This window comes from Cricetulus griseus, chromosome 6 (assembly GCF_003668045.3).
Source record: "Cricetulus griseus strain 17A/GY chromosome 6, alternate assembly CriGri-PICRH-1.0, whole genome shotgun sequence".
Lineage (NCBI taxonomy): Eukaryota > Metazoa > Chordata > Mammalia > Rodentia > Cricetidae > Cricetulus > Cricetulus griseus.
Window position 1 is genome coordinate 135939535 of NC_048599.1, and position 16248 is coordinate 135955782.

Sequence of the window (16248 nt, forward strand, 5' to 3'; positions counted from 1 at the left end):
TTAACAGGACAAAGAAAGATTCCATCAAGTCCAACTTGGGAAATAAATGAGGAAAAGGCCAGTTTCCAAGACTCTGCAGGAAGACACAGTCCAAATAAACCAAGTACTTGAAGCTGTTTTTGCACTGAGACCACAATATAACTAAAAGCCAGAAAGAAGAATAAAAAAAAGCACTAGCATTTCTGTTTCCATCTTGTATCTTTCTCCTTTACTTTGGGTCATGTGGTCTATCTAGAACTGGCAGTATCTAGCCTACCTCATTCAGTCAAGAGAAGAGTAGCCTATGACATCTTACAGTCGGATTTTTAGAATGTCTTGTTCCAGACACCCCTAAAGAGTACCTAAAGGTACCCAATCATCCTAACCTTGGATCTCAGGTACAGTAGAGGTTCTAAGATCAGACTCTCCTTAGAGGAAAGCAATTATCCACCATGATGAAACTGCACCCAGGAAAGTAATCATCTACTAAGAACCAGTTTGTACCTTTAATGAATTTTATAGATCTAGAATTGACACAATGACCAACTAGACTACACCCCTTGATGAGGACTTAATATGACTACCTCTCCCCCCATTCTCCCAGTTCTTTCTCTATTTAAGGCTGATATTGTATCAATGCCCAGAAGATGAACTTGGACCCCTTTAGGTTTTCCTGCACATGGATTAAATCTCTTTTTCCCACCATTCCTTGTATCTCTGGCATATCGAGAAAGTTGGCCAACACCTAATTCTGTTTTTTTGGTTTTTTTTTTAAGATGGCAGTGGCCAAAAAAAAAAAAAAAAAAAACAGGGCTGGAGAGATGGCTTAGAGGTTAAGAGAGCACCAGCTGCTCTACCAGAGGTCCTGAGTTTAATTCCCAGCAACCACATGGTGGCTCACAACCATCCGTTAATGAGATCTGGTGCCCTCTTCTGGTGTGCAGATATACATGGAAGCAGAATGTTGTATACGTAATAAATAAATAAAATCTTAAAAAAAAAAACGATGTTACAATTAGACAGCTGCTACATATACTGCTGTTCTCATCACACACCACCTGGCTGACTCTTTGTCCTTCCTCACTTAGTAATGGTGCCCATAGTTCACATGCCACATCTCGTTTTAAGAGTCAAAACAGTCAGATCACTGGGCACAAGCCAGAATGGTGCTGTGCTCCTTCTTCTAGTACTTACACAGTAAAATCTGCTCAGAGTCTTCAAAGGACACCCTACTGTATCTGCCTCTTAATAGCAACATTAGTAGGAATTCAAGAGAGAAAAGAGCCAAGGAATAAACTCCAACCCCCTGCACTTGACCACCCCAACAACTGGGAGAACAGGCAGAGGTGTGACGTATACAGAGGCCATGTGTCCCTGCTATGTACCCCAGTGGGCATGTGACACCAACGACACTCTAGGAGGTATATATAGTCTTTGAGCCAAAGGGACTTGGCCAGGGACTGATGTCTTTTTAGGCTCTTGACTTTTAAGTAATCAGCAGTACAACAGCAGCCACCATGAGAACCTGTAGCTCAGCAGTGAATCTCCTAGTGGTCTTAAGAGCTGCAGAGCCCAAGTCACCCACTCACACTGGGCACTGGAGGATTATGAGTTTGAACAGTCTTTTCCTGCCTGCACAGCCCCCACTGTAGTGTCTTCTGGGAACTACAGGGCACCAACACCCCTCCTGCATCAAAGGATTCTGGGTAACATTGCTCTGCATGATCTGACCAATTTTCACCCTGGGATCTGCAGGGTTCCAGGTGATGCTCACCCTGTTTGTCAAACCACATCTCATGCTTGTATTTAACCCAGGGCTCACAAGCACATGGTTGAAGTTCTCAATTTTTCTTGAACCTTCCTGGCAGTGCACCCTCTCCACCGACGCACCGAGACACACTGCCCTCAGGTACCACCCAGCAGCATCCTGGGTTTTGATTTTGAATTTTTTTGGTTGTTTTTATTTAATCCAAGGACTTTGCTTTATACAAAAAGTCATTGTAGAAACAAGAGCAGAATCCAAAGTTTGGTTTGTAAATATTATTCAGGCAGCAAACTAGTCAAGGGACTTGTTTTTTTTTTTTTTTTTTTTCAAAGTAGATCCCATTAGTGTTGCATGATTGGATCTCTCTCTCTCTCTCTCTCTCTCTCTCTCTCTCTCTCTCTCTCTCTCAACACTGTTAAATATAAAGTTTTGCAACAAACCTTCAATTTATATCAAATATAATTAAAAATTAACAAATGAATACATTGTATCAAAAGTACGAAGATATACATTTCATGCGCATACTTGTATAATGTATATATGGATATATTTTACATGCACACATAACTTGTTCAAACTACAGCCACTGCTTGACAGGTTCCAGATGCAGACAGCTGGTTGTTGCATTTCAAATTTGGCAACTCACTATGAAATTTCAGGGGGAACACACAACAGCTTGAGAAGAGACAGTACAGAAACAAACCCAAAGTCAGGAAACAAGACACCATGTCTCCTTTCCCTGATTCTTGTGATTTTCATGTATACCAATGCCTGGAAGAAAAGTCAGCTACACTAATGTGGGGTAAAGATGATTCCCAACCTAAGACTGTCTGGAGCAGCTGTGGTTCCACACAAAGTGTATACACCCAACACTCAAGAGAACAAGGGCTGGGCTTGGAACAGAGACAGAACGTCAGTATCAAAATGCACATCCTTCTACTTTGCAACATAGGTGCAGTCACATGCACAGTCCAAGGTTCCTGTTTAATTTTACCCTACTGGAATAAAATACTCTGTTATCGTTAAAGTTTCAGGGTATTGTGCCTTCATATAAGGAAATTCTATAAAAGGTTTGGTCACAATCATGCTGAAACCCTAGACCAAGTGGTGGTCTTGTGTTTTGTTTCTAGTAATGTGTCTTTTGTTGCATAGCCCTATGGTTGACAATAGCCACTCACTGAACACACCTACACACACACACACACACACACACACACACACACACACACACACGCCCAGCTTCTGTGAGAAACATGGGGATAGAAGCCAACAATCCCACAAAAAAGTCATCAGAAATTTCAAAACACAGAGAACACACCCGAGGAGTGCCTGCCTGCCTATGAGCAACCTTCCTCTAGTGGCCTCCTAGCCATCTGTGCACACCACACACCTTCCTGGGTATGGGTTTTCCCTTTGCAAAGTAGCCATGACTGCTGCCTCCCAGGATCTGGGGTCAGGAACCCTACTAGGCTTTAGACACCCAGACTCATTCCAGGACCTGTTTCCTTCCTGCCTGTTTCTTGTTATGCTGCCAGCGAGGGTATCTCCCTCCTGCCCTATTCCCCTCTTCATTAGCGCTTAGCGCTCTTCAGCATTCAGGGAAAACTAGTTTGCTTGTTTGTTTGTTTGTTTGTTTAACACAATAGAGATGATACCCTACTTGGCAGGCATCCCGTCCCTGAGAATCAGATTAAAAAAACAGATTGAAAATGCCTCATGCAAGCACACACTCTGCTACTCTGTGGCTTCTTCTTCGGAACCCATCACTCAGGGGAGGTGCATGGGCGCAAGGGCTGCTTCTCTGCCATGCTGCTGGACATTGTCAGTGTTCCCTACGACACAAGCCCCAGTGTGGCTCTGAGCAGTTCCCACCCAATCCACTTGATAGTTCACCTCATACATGAAGCTCAGAGCCAGAGATCAGGCACTTGGTTGAGCAGAGGAGCCAGGGGCATTGGGGACTTCCGGGGCAGGGTAGAATCCATACAGGAACATCACACACAAGTCACAGAAACAGTGCAAAACAGAGACCTTCCTACATGTTGATTTTTTTTTAAGTTACATGAACATTTCCTTCCCTGTTTTGTTTTCTGCTTTTCTAGATCAACTATATAGAAATGACAAACAGTGAAAGGTGTTGTAACTGAAAACCAGAGTCAATAGCATAAACATTCTCCAGATTTGGTCCCTATTATGGTGACAGTAAGGTGAAAGGCGGGGCCTTGAGTGCATCTCTACATACATGTGCTGTTTGACTCTAAGACCAACAATAGACATGAGATGACTGATGCTGCCAGGTGCTGCCAGGCCACAGTTGGACTCCTTTCCTTGCTTTCAGGTGCACCCTATCCTCCATGACACACATTCGGACAAACAATACTCTTCATGAGACTCAGACCTCCTAAGAAAGTCCCAAGTACCCACCCTGAATGCTGGAGGCCATGACATAGGATTTGGATTTGCTGGGTCCATCTCAACTCAGCTACCTCCTGCTTAGGATCCAACATCTGGCATGGAACCCAGGAAGGCAGTACACAGGAGGATAGACAGAACCATATCCCTCTAAGAAGGGCTTTATTAGTCCATCCAGTGTAAAAGGGAGGGAGGGAGAGAAGCAGGAGCCTCCACCACAGAGGCCACGATGTGAGGACCCTCCTCCCAGGGCTGTGGCTCCACAGCCCAGAGCGGATGATAAAACTCATCAACTGGAACCCGCACCCACAGAGCTGGTGCATGGGTGGTCATGGTGCAGCTAGCACCAGTGGTCCTGGTCTGGGTGGTGGTAGCTGTGCCGCGCCCGGACGCCGGTGCTGAGTCCCAAAGTGCAGTGGTAGCCATTGGGCACACGCCGGAGAGGGTGGGATTGGGAGGTGAGGGAGGACACGTAGGAAGTCCTGGAGGAGCGGCCAGAGTTGGTAGCCACTGCCTCTTCAAAGGTGAGTGTATCCTCAGGCAGGGTGTGGGCAGAGGCCTCACTGTCCAGACGCTGCCCTAGGTAAGGGTCAGAGCCAATGCGAGAGCCAGGCGCTAGAGGTTGGCTCAGGGGCTCTTTCTGGAGCAGGGCATTGTGTTCAGAAAGGCCGCGGCTGAGACGGCCAGGGGAGAATGCTGGGAGGCCACTCTGACCCCCAGCAAAGTGGACAGGCGAGGAATTGGCGGTCTTGTAGGTGATGCTGGGGCGTGGGGTCAGGGGAGTCTGGGGGAGCTGCCTCCGTCCACCTCGGCCCGGGGTGCTAGCACCAGATGTTGACATCAAAGGGCTCCCATTAACAGAACCACTGCCCTACATGAAAAAGGTAACAGCAAATAAAAATAAAAACCACATTAAACAACACAGCACACAGAAAATACAGGCATCATCATGAAGGGATGCAGGGCCGACGCAAGGCTAACAGAGGGGGAGCAGGAAGGAGAGACACACTGATCAGGTGCTAGAGCCCCAGAGTCAGGAAAATAAAGCAAGCCGTTAGAATTAAGTGCTGAGGAGGATTTGGGGCAACCGACCCAGGGATGCGGTGGTGGCCGGAAAGGCAGGCTTGAGCTGGGGAGCAAGGCACGGAGGGTGCTCAAAGGTCTGAGGAAAGCAAAGCCAGAACACGTGAGCCATTCCGCCCTGCGTGGTTACCTGTGGGTGCGGTCCTGGCTCTAGTGCCGCAGTTGGAGATGTGGGGTGGCTACTGAGGGAGGGCTTGAGTTGTGGGGGCTCCCGACTCCCAAAGCGGTCACAGGAATAGAAGCGCTGCTTGTCTGAAGAAGAGGACGAAGGCTGCCTCCGCTCCTGGGACCTTCCTCGCTCCTGCTTGCGCTCCCGTCGGCAGCCTGTGGATCCTTCTCCTTGGGGCAGGCCAGACCCTGTAGCACTGCTTGGTGCTGGCCAAGAACAAGAGAGGTTAGCTCAGCTGAGTCCTGACAGAGCATGGTAGAGACCTCTGGCTCTAGATCTACATAGTCTCCTGGAGCTAAGTGTCAGACTCTGTGCCTGGTCCTTGCCTGGTCCCCAGAACTGGAACTCATACCCCTTTCTGCTATGGGTAATTCTGGGACCATATGGAACACCAAGGAAGATGGTCCTGTGGACGGCTAGACTCTATCCCAAACCAGGCCATAGCCACTTAGGAGGCTTCCCAGACCCCGTACACGCACCACCTTCTGTGTCAACAGACAGGCTGGGCCCCTTTTCCAGGGACCTCTGCTTCTTTTCCCTGCGCCGGTGGCAGCGGTGATGGTGGTGATGTGATGTCTGGCTAGGGGGAGGCCGGTCCAGGACTGTGTTGCAAAGATGAGTCCCGTGAGGGCGTGGAGCCAGGGTGGAGATGGAGCGCTTCATGGGGCTGGCATCAGGGGCAGGCTGCAGACAAAGGACAAGGGATGAGGAGGGACATAGCCTGCGTCAGCAGGGGGCAATGAGAGACCAGGAGGAGACAGAGTTCCTAGTAGGCAGGCTAAGGAGAGGATCCACAGATAAGTAATAAAGATGGTGAATCTCCAAAATGACCAGCTTTTTCCTCGGGCTCCTAAAACAAAAGCCCTGTGAGCCTTTTCTCTCCAGCAGCAGGTCTTGCTGATGGACGGCACAGTAAAGATCAGATGTGTTACACACAGTTGTAGGTCAGAGGGAAACTCTTCAGAGACTGAAGCTTCAGCTGTCAAAAGCAGTGTGGATCTTTCAGTCTCCCCAAGTTGCCCTTCTGCTTTGCTGAGGGTCTTTCCCCCTGCATATCACGTGTACATCTGCTGCACACGGGCATCTCCCCACCCCATAAATGCTTTTCTTCAACTGCTGATTCACCCTGCTGTTGTCTGTGGTGCTGGAGATTTCTCCACTGCTACCTGGTGTGCCCACGATCTTTTCTTCCTTTTTAATTCTTTAACTGGCAGAGGAAATGAACCTGATCAAGACCCAGTCAGGTCAGAAGGAGCCACATCTGAGCATCACTCCGGACAGGCAGCCTGGAAGCAGGGCTGCTTCATGTGGGTCCCGCTGGAGGTGTCCAAGGAGAGGGGTTGCTGGTTTGAGGAACCCCAGAGTGATTCATGTCTGGCTATAGGGGGATTATTTCTTCTGGTCCATCTTGAGGACTGACTCATATCTCCCCCACCCACGCCACACCATGACATATAAACTGCTGTGGGGCTTGGCCATAGCCACCTGAATGTTAAATGCCAGAAGGAAGCACCTTAGCCTTTGACACCATGGGGTGGGGCCACAGGACAGAAGAGAAAACAGAAGGGAGGGGCGGGGGTGGGGGGTGGGATGGGATGGCATGCGCTGTAGGCTACCACCATGAGGAAGCACTGTAAAGTGAAAACACAGCAGGCGGGGAGGAGACAAGGTTGCAAATAGAGAACACATGAAATATCCGTGACCATAGAAAGAAGAAGGGACAGAGCCAGGAGGAGAGCCACACAGGTCAGGGCAGGTTCTAAAGACTCAGATCAACCCACAGCCCCTTCTTGGCTTCAAAAGTGGGAATGCCATGGACACTTCTCTGTGACCTTGAGAAAGCAGCTTGTCGATTCTGAGGTCAGGCATCTGGCTTCTAGTTCAATGTGCCTAATGAGAAAACCCTCACAAGAGTCCAGAGAAGGAATAGGGATTCAGGGATAGGGCAGGATGGACCAACCCAGAGCCTCAAACAACAGAAGGGCAGACTGAGGCACGAGCCATCACTACCTGTTCTGTAGTATCTGTTAGAGTAGACACAGAGGAGGAGAAGATGGACAACAGCTGGAGACAGTGGAGCTGAGAGTATGGGAGCCAGAAGAACACCTAGGATAGTAGAGTCTTGGGGACAAGAGCTAGAAGACATTAGAATTAGGAGGACCAGAGCTGGGATGAAGACAACAAAGCTGGAGACACAGAACTCAGAGATTAATGCCTCTTTCGGTGACCATAGAACTGTCCTGGTGAAGCAGGCACCACATCCCATGAAAGAAAGATGTGTCCAAAGTAGCGCAGGTAGGTGACTTCGGGCTGCCGACTGCTTCTCTCTACCCGCAGTCTCCTCTCACGGTGTACGTCATCAAGAGCCCTCCTCCATCGACACCTCACCCTCCCACAGCCCAGACCCTTCCAAGACAACACACCTGTGTTTCTGCCGCCAGGCGTGGCATAGAGGCAGCTCGGCCTTGGCTCTCCAGACCAGGCTGGGGCTCCCCATCAGGACCTCTCAACGTCATGTTCTGCATCTGAACATCCACAGCCTGGAGGAGGGCAGCCTCTTCAGTTACACATCACAGAGCCATCTAGCCCCACTCACGCCCATCTCACCTGCTCCAATCTGACCATGTCTTCCACCTCCCATACCATTTGACCCCATCCTCAACTCATCCCCAGCCCCACCTCACAATCCTCATCCCCATTCACACCTCCCCATCTTACTTGCTCCTCATCTGGCTTACACTGCCTGCCCCGATCTCACAAACCCCTCCAGGGAGGGCTCACCAGTTTTCCTGGCTGCCCCACAGGGATCTCTGCAGAATGGCCACGTTCTAGGGGTGCTCTGGCCTCATAAAGTGCATCCTGGGTCCTCTGTGTGCCCCAGGACAGTGACTCCTTGATGCCGCTTTCCTGGGTTTGTCTGGAGAGAGAAATGTTCTGAGGGGTTGGAGCACTGCTATTACTGGGAATCTCCATCAGCCATAGTCTTGGCATCCCAGCTCTAGCATAGCCCCTAAGCTGAGATCTATCACAGAGCATGGGCTCTAAATAGTTCCTGAGGGTAGAGGACTTGAAAGACATTCTGAGGAAAGTCAGGTCCATCATTCCTCAGTCTGGGGGAAAGCAGCATGTTCTCCAACCCTGGCATCGGTTCTTCTGTGATATGGGCATCAGGCATCTGCCACAGACCCCAGTGGGAAGGGACAAGGCCACACAATGACTATGTGGGAAAGCTTGGGTATACAGGCAGCAGCTAAAGGAACTCCACAATCTTTCCCGGGCTTCTTCCCTCAGAAGTTCCTTGCTGGCGGCTCTTCCTTACACCTGCCTCTCCACCACAAAGACCCACTCAGTGTTCCATCAACTTCTTGGTCACCAGATTATATGTGCCCTCAGCACCTGTCCCTCACCATGCCTGCTCCTCAGTATACCTGGGGTGTTCATATTCAGGGCCAGACTCCCACACAGCACCAATTCTTCCACAGCAGCCCCTCTGAAATGACCTCATTTACATCCTACGGGTCGAGTGAAACTTGAGCACAGTCCGTTTAGCACATTCAGCATAGAGCCAGATCTGTCCTTGTTGGGCATTTTTTTTTTTAAACAAGAATCACCCATTGTCCTCTGGAAATATTGCAGGAGGCCATCTCACCTCAATGACTCTTGAAGTAAAACCAGAAAAAGGGGGGGCAAGCTAAACCCTGGGGCACTGCCAGCCCTGAGGTTACAGCACAGCTCAGACATCTGCTGGGACATCTGACTACAGTGGTATGAATGAAAATGGTCCCCACAGATTCAAAGGGAGTGGCATTATTGGAGACGTGGCCTTGCTGAAGGAAATGTGTCACAGGGGTTAGGATTTGAGGTTTCAGAAACCCAAGCCCGACCTAGTGTCACTCTCTCTCTCTTCCAGTTGCCTGCTGATCCAGATGTAGAACTCTCAGCTTCTCCAGCACCATGTCTGCCTGCACGCTGCCATGCTCCCACCATGACGATAATGGACTAAACCTCTAAACTGTAAGAAGCCAGCCGTGGTCATGGTGTCTCTTCACAGCAATAGAAATCCTAACTAAGATACTCATCTTGAATGAAAGTTCTAATTGCTGTATTTAAAGATTATAATCATCAAAGTACCAGAAGCTTATTTTCCTTCTGGAAGCCTGTATCAAATCAAATCAGAGACACCTCACACTTTATAGGATACAGTCACATGTACCCCTCTCACATACACACCTGTAAGTCCTGTATGCCCAAGCACACATTCCTCCTCACACACTCTTACACACATGCTCTGAGTATGTTTAATTTTAAATACAGAAGAGGGATCCTAATCAACTTGTACAAGGGAAAGCACATGAGTGAGAGTGTTTGCAGGGCTCTGTGTGGCAGGTCCCAGGATTGACTTCCTCAACTTGGAGCCAATTCCAACAGCACTTGCAGTCATGGGTCCCCTCCACATTGTCTACTTCCTACAATATGAACACGAGCCTGACTATGCTGTGCTGATAGGGGTATTGCCTGTGAGACAGAAACAGGTCCATACAAGACTTGCATCTTGGTCTCTTGCCATTTTGGGGGCAAACATGAGGTGGCAAGTCCCATAGAGTCAACACACAAGGAAAGATCAATATACCTGGAAGCCCGGTATCCAGGAAGCTGAAAGAGCATGGCTTTCAGTGTGTAGCAAGCCCTGCCCACAGCCTTTGATATGAAAAAGGTGATTCTTGATTTCTAACTCTGAATTTGATATCAAGAAACACTGTCCAAGAGAAAAGTGAAACAAAAAGACTGACCAATTTGCCTATGAAATGCAACAGCCTCAGAAATCAAAGCCCAAATGACAAGTTGGGAAAATGGCTCTGAGGAGCCAGGAAGATCAGAATTATACTTGACTATGAATAGGTATTTGAGAACTCAAGGTAGAAACAATTTCTTAACAGTCCACAGGCATTAGAAGCCAGTGACAGCAGAACCTAAAAGAGACAGGTACAGGTAGTGGCTGTCACTTCAGGAGTAGCACAGCTATCTACCAAGTTCCATGCTGTCTACCTAATGCTATGCAGCTAAGCTCCAACTCCACCACAGAAACAGGCAGATAGAAAATCACTAGCAGCTGCAATCTTTTACCAGCTCCCAAACGTCTGTGTGTTACCATGGGCAGAGGTTCGCCCCTGACAGCGGGATGGGTCCTGGGACCTCCTATCCTCGGAGGACTGTTCAGGTTGCGGATGAGCACCTCAGGTATTTCAGGAGGTGAGTTAGAGGCCAGAGGGCATTGAAAACCAGCTAGGGCATGATCACAGATATCTTTCCGAACACTGGCCATGAGTTCTCCCCACCTACTGAGTCCCACACACACACACCTGCTGGTGGTGAGTTCTCCCCAGCACCCATTCCAACTGTGAGTCCTCCGCCACACCCACCCTCACCAGCACTCACATGGCACCACCATTGCTGAGGGAAGTGGCACTCTTCTGCCGAAGGAAAACCCGAGCTCCTCGAAGTACAGCGGGTTGGGTCTGCTCCAGGGTGGCCTTCAGAGGGTGGAACAGGGACACAGGACCCATCTACAAAGGAGAACAGGGAAAAGGAGAGCCCTGTGCCTGGGGGCCTCAGCCAGGAACAGGATGTAACAGAGCCCAGTCTGCTCAGGACAGCATGGGGCTCCTTATTCTTCAACATAAAACTTTTTTGCTTCCCAAAAGGAACATGCAAACAGAACAAGGCAGGCTAAAGGACCCTTCTAGTACTGCCTGTTTCCCCGTAAGTGACTTCAGGAAAACAGTCACTTAACCCAGAGCCTCAGTTTCTCTACCTATACAACTGGGGGCTGGTCATATTACAGAACCATTCATCTCACCCTCTGTTTACAGTAACTGCCACCTGGGATTCCAGGCTGAGGAGACTACAGGAATGACACCAGCCATTTCCTACCCAGGGTCAGGAAAACATCACTAGACACTCTACAAGATTTTCCAAACAGAACCTCCATGTGGCAGCCACTGAGGACATGGCTGTAACAGCATCAAGAAAGTGTACCCTAGACCTCCCACACAACCATGAGCAAAGCCAACAGCAACCCTGGGCTATGGACATGGATCTGTTTGGTCTGTACCTGTGTGTTGACACAGTTTCTCTTTCCATCCTCTAAAAGTCTCCCTCTGACACATCACCTCTTCCTCTGTCTACCACAGAGAAAATGATACTGCCGGGAGCTTCTGTCCCCACTGTTGATAACCAGCTCTCAAATCCGCAGCCCCACAACACTAGCAGGTGGCCTGAGAGAGGCTCCCTCCTCTTGCCACTGAACTTTGTCCAGCTGTAGGTCTCCCACAACTGTACCTGGGACAGGCCTCCAGGAGCTTGGTGAATCTGATCTCGGGTGGTTTTGTTCTGTTTGTAGAAGTCAAATATCATCAGAGCTGCATAGACTTTCCCCACTGTCATCTCATCAGCTGGACAGAGCAGGCAGAGAAGAACCAAAGGCAGAGGTTTGGAGGACAGACAGCACAAAGAAACCACAGAAAATGTAGCTGGGTAAGGAGGCAGCGTCTTTCTCTCTTCCCCTATGTGGACTCCAGGAAAGGCACTAGGCTGAGCGGCTCAGATGGGGGCTCAGCCATAGGAGTGAGTACCATGTCTCCTCTAGATACAGAACACACCCACTCTGGGCAGCACTAACTAGTCCTGTGTCCCTATGTGGTGGTGCATCCCTGCAAGGGGCCCTCAACATTGAGCACCTCCTCTTCTTTGTGCAATTTTTCAAGTGTTGTGATATATATTCTCCAAGTAAGAGGACTCCGGATGGCCTCTCAAGGCTCCTGTGCGAGCCAGCATGGCTACAGAGGGATGAGGGGGAGCCCACTTCTCCAAGGGAATATACTCTCTGTCTATACCCCATATACTGTGAGGGACCAGGGGAGGTGGGGGCAGGGGTCCCTTTCACTCTCCACTTACGTTTGTGGGGTGGTACGAGCAAGTCCAGAGTCTTCTGGGGCAGATTAGCCCACACAGATGATATCTCCTTTCTCAGCTCAGCATCACACTGGTGCTGCTTTGTCCCTGCTGGAATAGGACAGGGGGAAATGGAAGTCATCAGGAGCAGCCCTGCAGGCCCCCTATTCAGGCAGAGCTGGAAACAGTGTGGAGGCATGGGTAGAGGGATGATAGGGTGGAGACAGTGCTAAAAGGAAGATACATGAAGACACATTGACTTGCACACTAGTTATAGATTCTGGAGTCCTGGAGATGGTGCGTGTGTGTGCGTGTGTGTGTGTGTGTGTGTGTGTGTGTGTGTGTGTGTGTAGGCTAGAATCTAGGGTCTTGCACATGCTCTATAATAGAGCTATAACCCCAGCACCTTCAATACATTTTGAAGAGTGAAAGCTTCAATGTTTATGAAGTTTAATTTATCAATTTTTGGTATGGTTCATGCAGTTATTTTATGTATGTATGTATGTATGTATGTATGTATGTATGTATGTTATGTGGGTGTGTGATTGTAGGAGTGGCCCATGGAGGCCAGAAAGGGGCATCTGATCCTATTTTCGAGCCTCCTGATGTGGTGCTGATCCTGATGTGATCCAAACTCTGATGCTCTGACAGAAGAGGAAGCACATGTAAGTATCCCTGACTCATGCATCCTTCTTTAGAAATCTCCACTTACCTCAGTTGCCAACGTATCTTTTTCTTCTAGATGTTTTTTATCATCTTAAATTTATATCTTTGACCCATATCAAGTTAAGTTTTATAGGAGGTCAAAATATGTGCTATGTATTGAAAGGCATACCATTATTCCTACACAGAAGTCTTAAGAACCAGTGATTGTGGAGAAGCTTAAAAGATGGTTATCATTAAATGAGTTAAATGTTAAAAATGCTCTTATGAGAAGATGGAAGAAATCTTGCCCACCCTTTCACCTTGTGTCCTCAAAAGAAAGGCCTTGAAAGAACACAGCAAAAAGACACCAGAATAAAACCCACCCTGCATAGTTTCCAGAACTCTGAGAAATGTATTTCCTGGGCAAGCTACCCAGTCTGTGGTATTTGGCACCAGTACTCTGTGATGTTTAATCTTGACAGAATTTAGAATCATGCTGTAGACAAACTCAGGGCATGTTTGTGAGGGTGTCGTCAGAGGTTTGACTAGGAGGGAAGATGCGCTCTAATGTAGGCAGCACCAGTCTTTGGTCTGCACAGAAAGGACAAGTGAGATGAACAGCAGCAGTCTCTGCTTCCAGACTAGGGATATAATTTGACCAGCTGCCTCTGGCTCCTCCCACCATACCTCTACACCATGATGGACTACATCCCCTAGAATGGGTAGCTAAAATGAACCCTTCCTTTTTGAAGAAAATTAATACACATTCTGAACTGATTGTGGATCAAAATCTTTCCTTCTGCAAATGGCTGTCTCAATTTTAAAAACACTTTATTAGGGATGGTGTCTTTTCCATATCGATTGTCTTTATGACTTTCTGAAAATCAGTTGACCACAATTGTGTATGGATTTTTCTCAGCCACACCTGGACCAACATAACGTCATGGAAAACTATTTGTGAAGGGTGTGTTTCCTAGCCTTGCTCTTCTTTTCAAAGCTATCATTCAAGTTCTGCATTTCTACATTAATTTTAGAGTTGACCTATCTGTCTGGACGACAATGATTCAGATGATTGGGATGAGGAGAAGGCTGAGACATCTTAGCCACAACATATTCTAAACCATGAACATGACAGACTACTCTGCTATTTAGGTCTTCTTTGATTCCTCATGAACGTTTTGAACCTCACAGAATAAAGCATGCAGAGGGATGTTTAGACTTCTCCACAATGCAGAAGCAATTCACAGCTGCGGTGTCATTTTCAAGGAACTCCATTGTTAATTACAGGTACACAGAAACACAAATGCTTTTGATTACTAGCCTTGTGTACCTGTCAGATTCAATAACTTCAAAAGCAGACTGGGAATTTTGCACAGGTAATGATATCAACTCTAAACACAGGTACTCTCATTTCTTGCTCTTTTTATTATATTGTTATTATTTAAAACAATTTTTAAATTTAAATCTATTTTGATCATATTCCTTCTCCTCCACCATTTCTTGTTCTTGCTTCCTTCTCTTATCTTATTAGAATGGCTAGGGCATCAAGTACATTCTTGAAATGAGTACTGGCAGCAGCCCATCGTGTTAGTCCTGACTTCAAGAGAGTTCCTATGTTAAATATTATATCAGCTGTAGTTTTTCATAGCTGTCCTTTATCATACATTGATTGGACATTTTATTTCATTCAAACTCTACATGGAAATGTTCTTAGCATGAATGGGTTTTGCCAGATGTTCTTTTTCCTACATGACTGTGAGGATAGCATATAGTTTCTATTATTGTTTGATACAGTAGGTTCTACTGACTGAGCTTTAGAACATAGACCAGCCTTGCGCTACTGGGATAAACTTCGACAATGGCATCATTCATCATCTTCTTTTGCGTGTTGATAGATTTGGTTTGCTAAAATTGCACTGAAGATTTTTATGTCTAGAGTCAATCACTAAAATTATATTGAAGAACTTTACATCCACATTCATGCTGTTTTATTTCCTGCTGTATCTGTTTCTTGCATCAGAATAAAAATACATTTAGAAAAGGGGGGGAAATGTCCCCTCTTTTTCTATGTCCTGTGAGTCTAGATAGTCTGAAGCCATCTAGGCCTGCAATTTCCTTTTGGAAGGTGGTTTACTATCGGTTTACCTAAGCAATATAGTACTGCTAAGGTTACCTCATATTTTATGCATATGTGCATATGTGTGGGGTGCATGAGGCTGTTAGGGTGCATACACACCTGTATGGTGTGCTGGTGCTTGTGTGAGGCACCTTTTTGTGCATGTGTAGATGCCAGAGAACAACCTTGGGCATCACCTTCAAGAAGACCATCTACCCTCTTTTTTTTCTTTCTCCCCTCCCCCCTTTTTCTTTTGAGATGGGGTTTCTCTGTGTAGCCCTGGCTATCTTGGAACTTGCTCTGTAGACTAGGCTGGCCTTGAACTCACAGAGATCCGCCTGCCTCTGCCTCCTAAGTGCTGGGATTAAAGGCGTGCGCCACCAACGCCTGGCTGCCATCAACCCTCTTTAAAGCGGTCTCACTGTGAGCCTGAAGCTCACAAATTAAGTTTGGTCAGAAACTCCAAGAAATACCATTCCCACATCCCTAGTGCTGGAATTACAAGTACACATCACCATGCCTAGCATTTTTATGTGGCTTCTGGATTTACCAAACGAGCATTCATTCCCTTAGCCCTGAGGTTATCTATTCTTGAATGAGCTTGGTAGTTTATATTCGTCAAAGAACTCACACCCTTCCCCTAAGATGCGCTCACTGACATGATGCTCATCACCCTTGCCATCCTTTCACTGTCAACAGCAGCTGAGATGATACACCGCTTCTGCTCTTTACTTTTGTTGCCTGCATCTTCTCTCTTCTTGATTGGTCTAGCTGGAGGTTTACCTCTATTCTTGCTGTGACTTTACCTGGCCACTCTGGCCATTAAGCTGAAGGCAGACTGAGAGCAAGGGTAGCTGCAGGGTAGCTGGAGACTACAGTAGCAATGCAACAAGAGCAGAGAGTGGGCCTAGGCAGAGAGGTGACTACATGCTGGGTGTATTTTGAAGTCACCATGGAGATATAAAACACACATGAATCAGGAATGATAGAATAAGGGTAACTCCAAGGTTCTGGTCAGGGAGCAAAGAACAGAGTTCTCAATGGTGGAGCCACAGAAGGAACTGGGATCACTTGGACTTGAGGTCCAGACAAGTCAGCGGGAAAATTCCTGCAGAGCCTCTGAGTGAA

At 47.5% G+C, this 16248-nt stretch overlaps 1 protein-coding gene across 1 annotated transcript in view; it reads right to left on the reverse strand.

Moving 5' to 3' along the window:
* Window positions 1-2995: 2995 nt before the first annotated feature.
* The window catches only part of Cacna1b (calcium voltage-gated channel subunit alpha1 B), a 158166-nt gene continuing 144913 nt past the window's right edge, over window positions 2996-16248 (reverse strand). Inside the window, exons 39-46 of the mRNA XM_035447078.1 lie at window positions 12363-12470; window positions 11748-11860; window positions 10845-10972; window positions 8190-8325; window positions 7832-7948; window positions 5888-6092; window positions 5370-5614; window positions 2996-5027 (exon numbers count right to left, since the gene is read on the reverse strand). Coding sequence (XP_035302969.1) covers window positions 4497-5027; window positions 5370-5614; window positions 5888-6092; window positions 7832-7948; window positions 8190-8325; window positions 10845-10972; window positions 11748-11860; window positions 12363-12470 — 1583 coding nt within the window. The 3' untranslated portion in view covers window positions 2996-4496. The remainder of the gene's footprint in view (window positions 5028-5369; window positions 5615-5887; window positions 6093-7831; window positions 7949-8189; window positions 8326-10844; window positions 10973-11747; window positions 11861-12362; window positions 12471-16248) is intronic.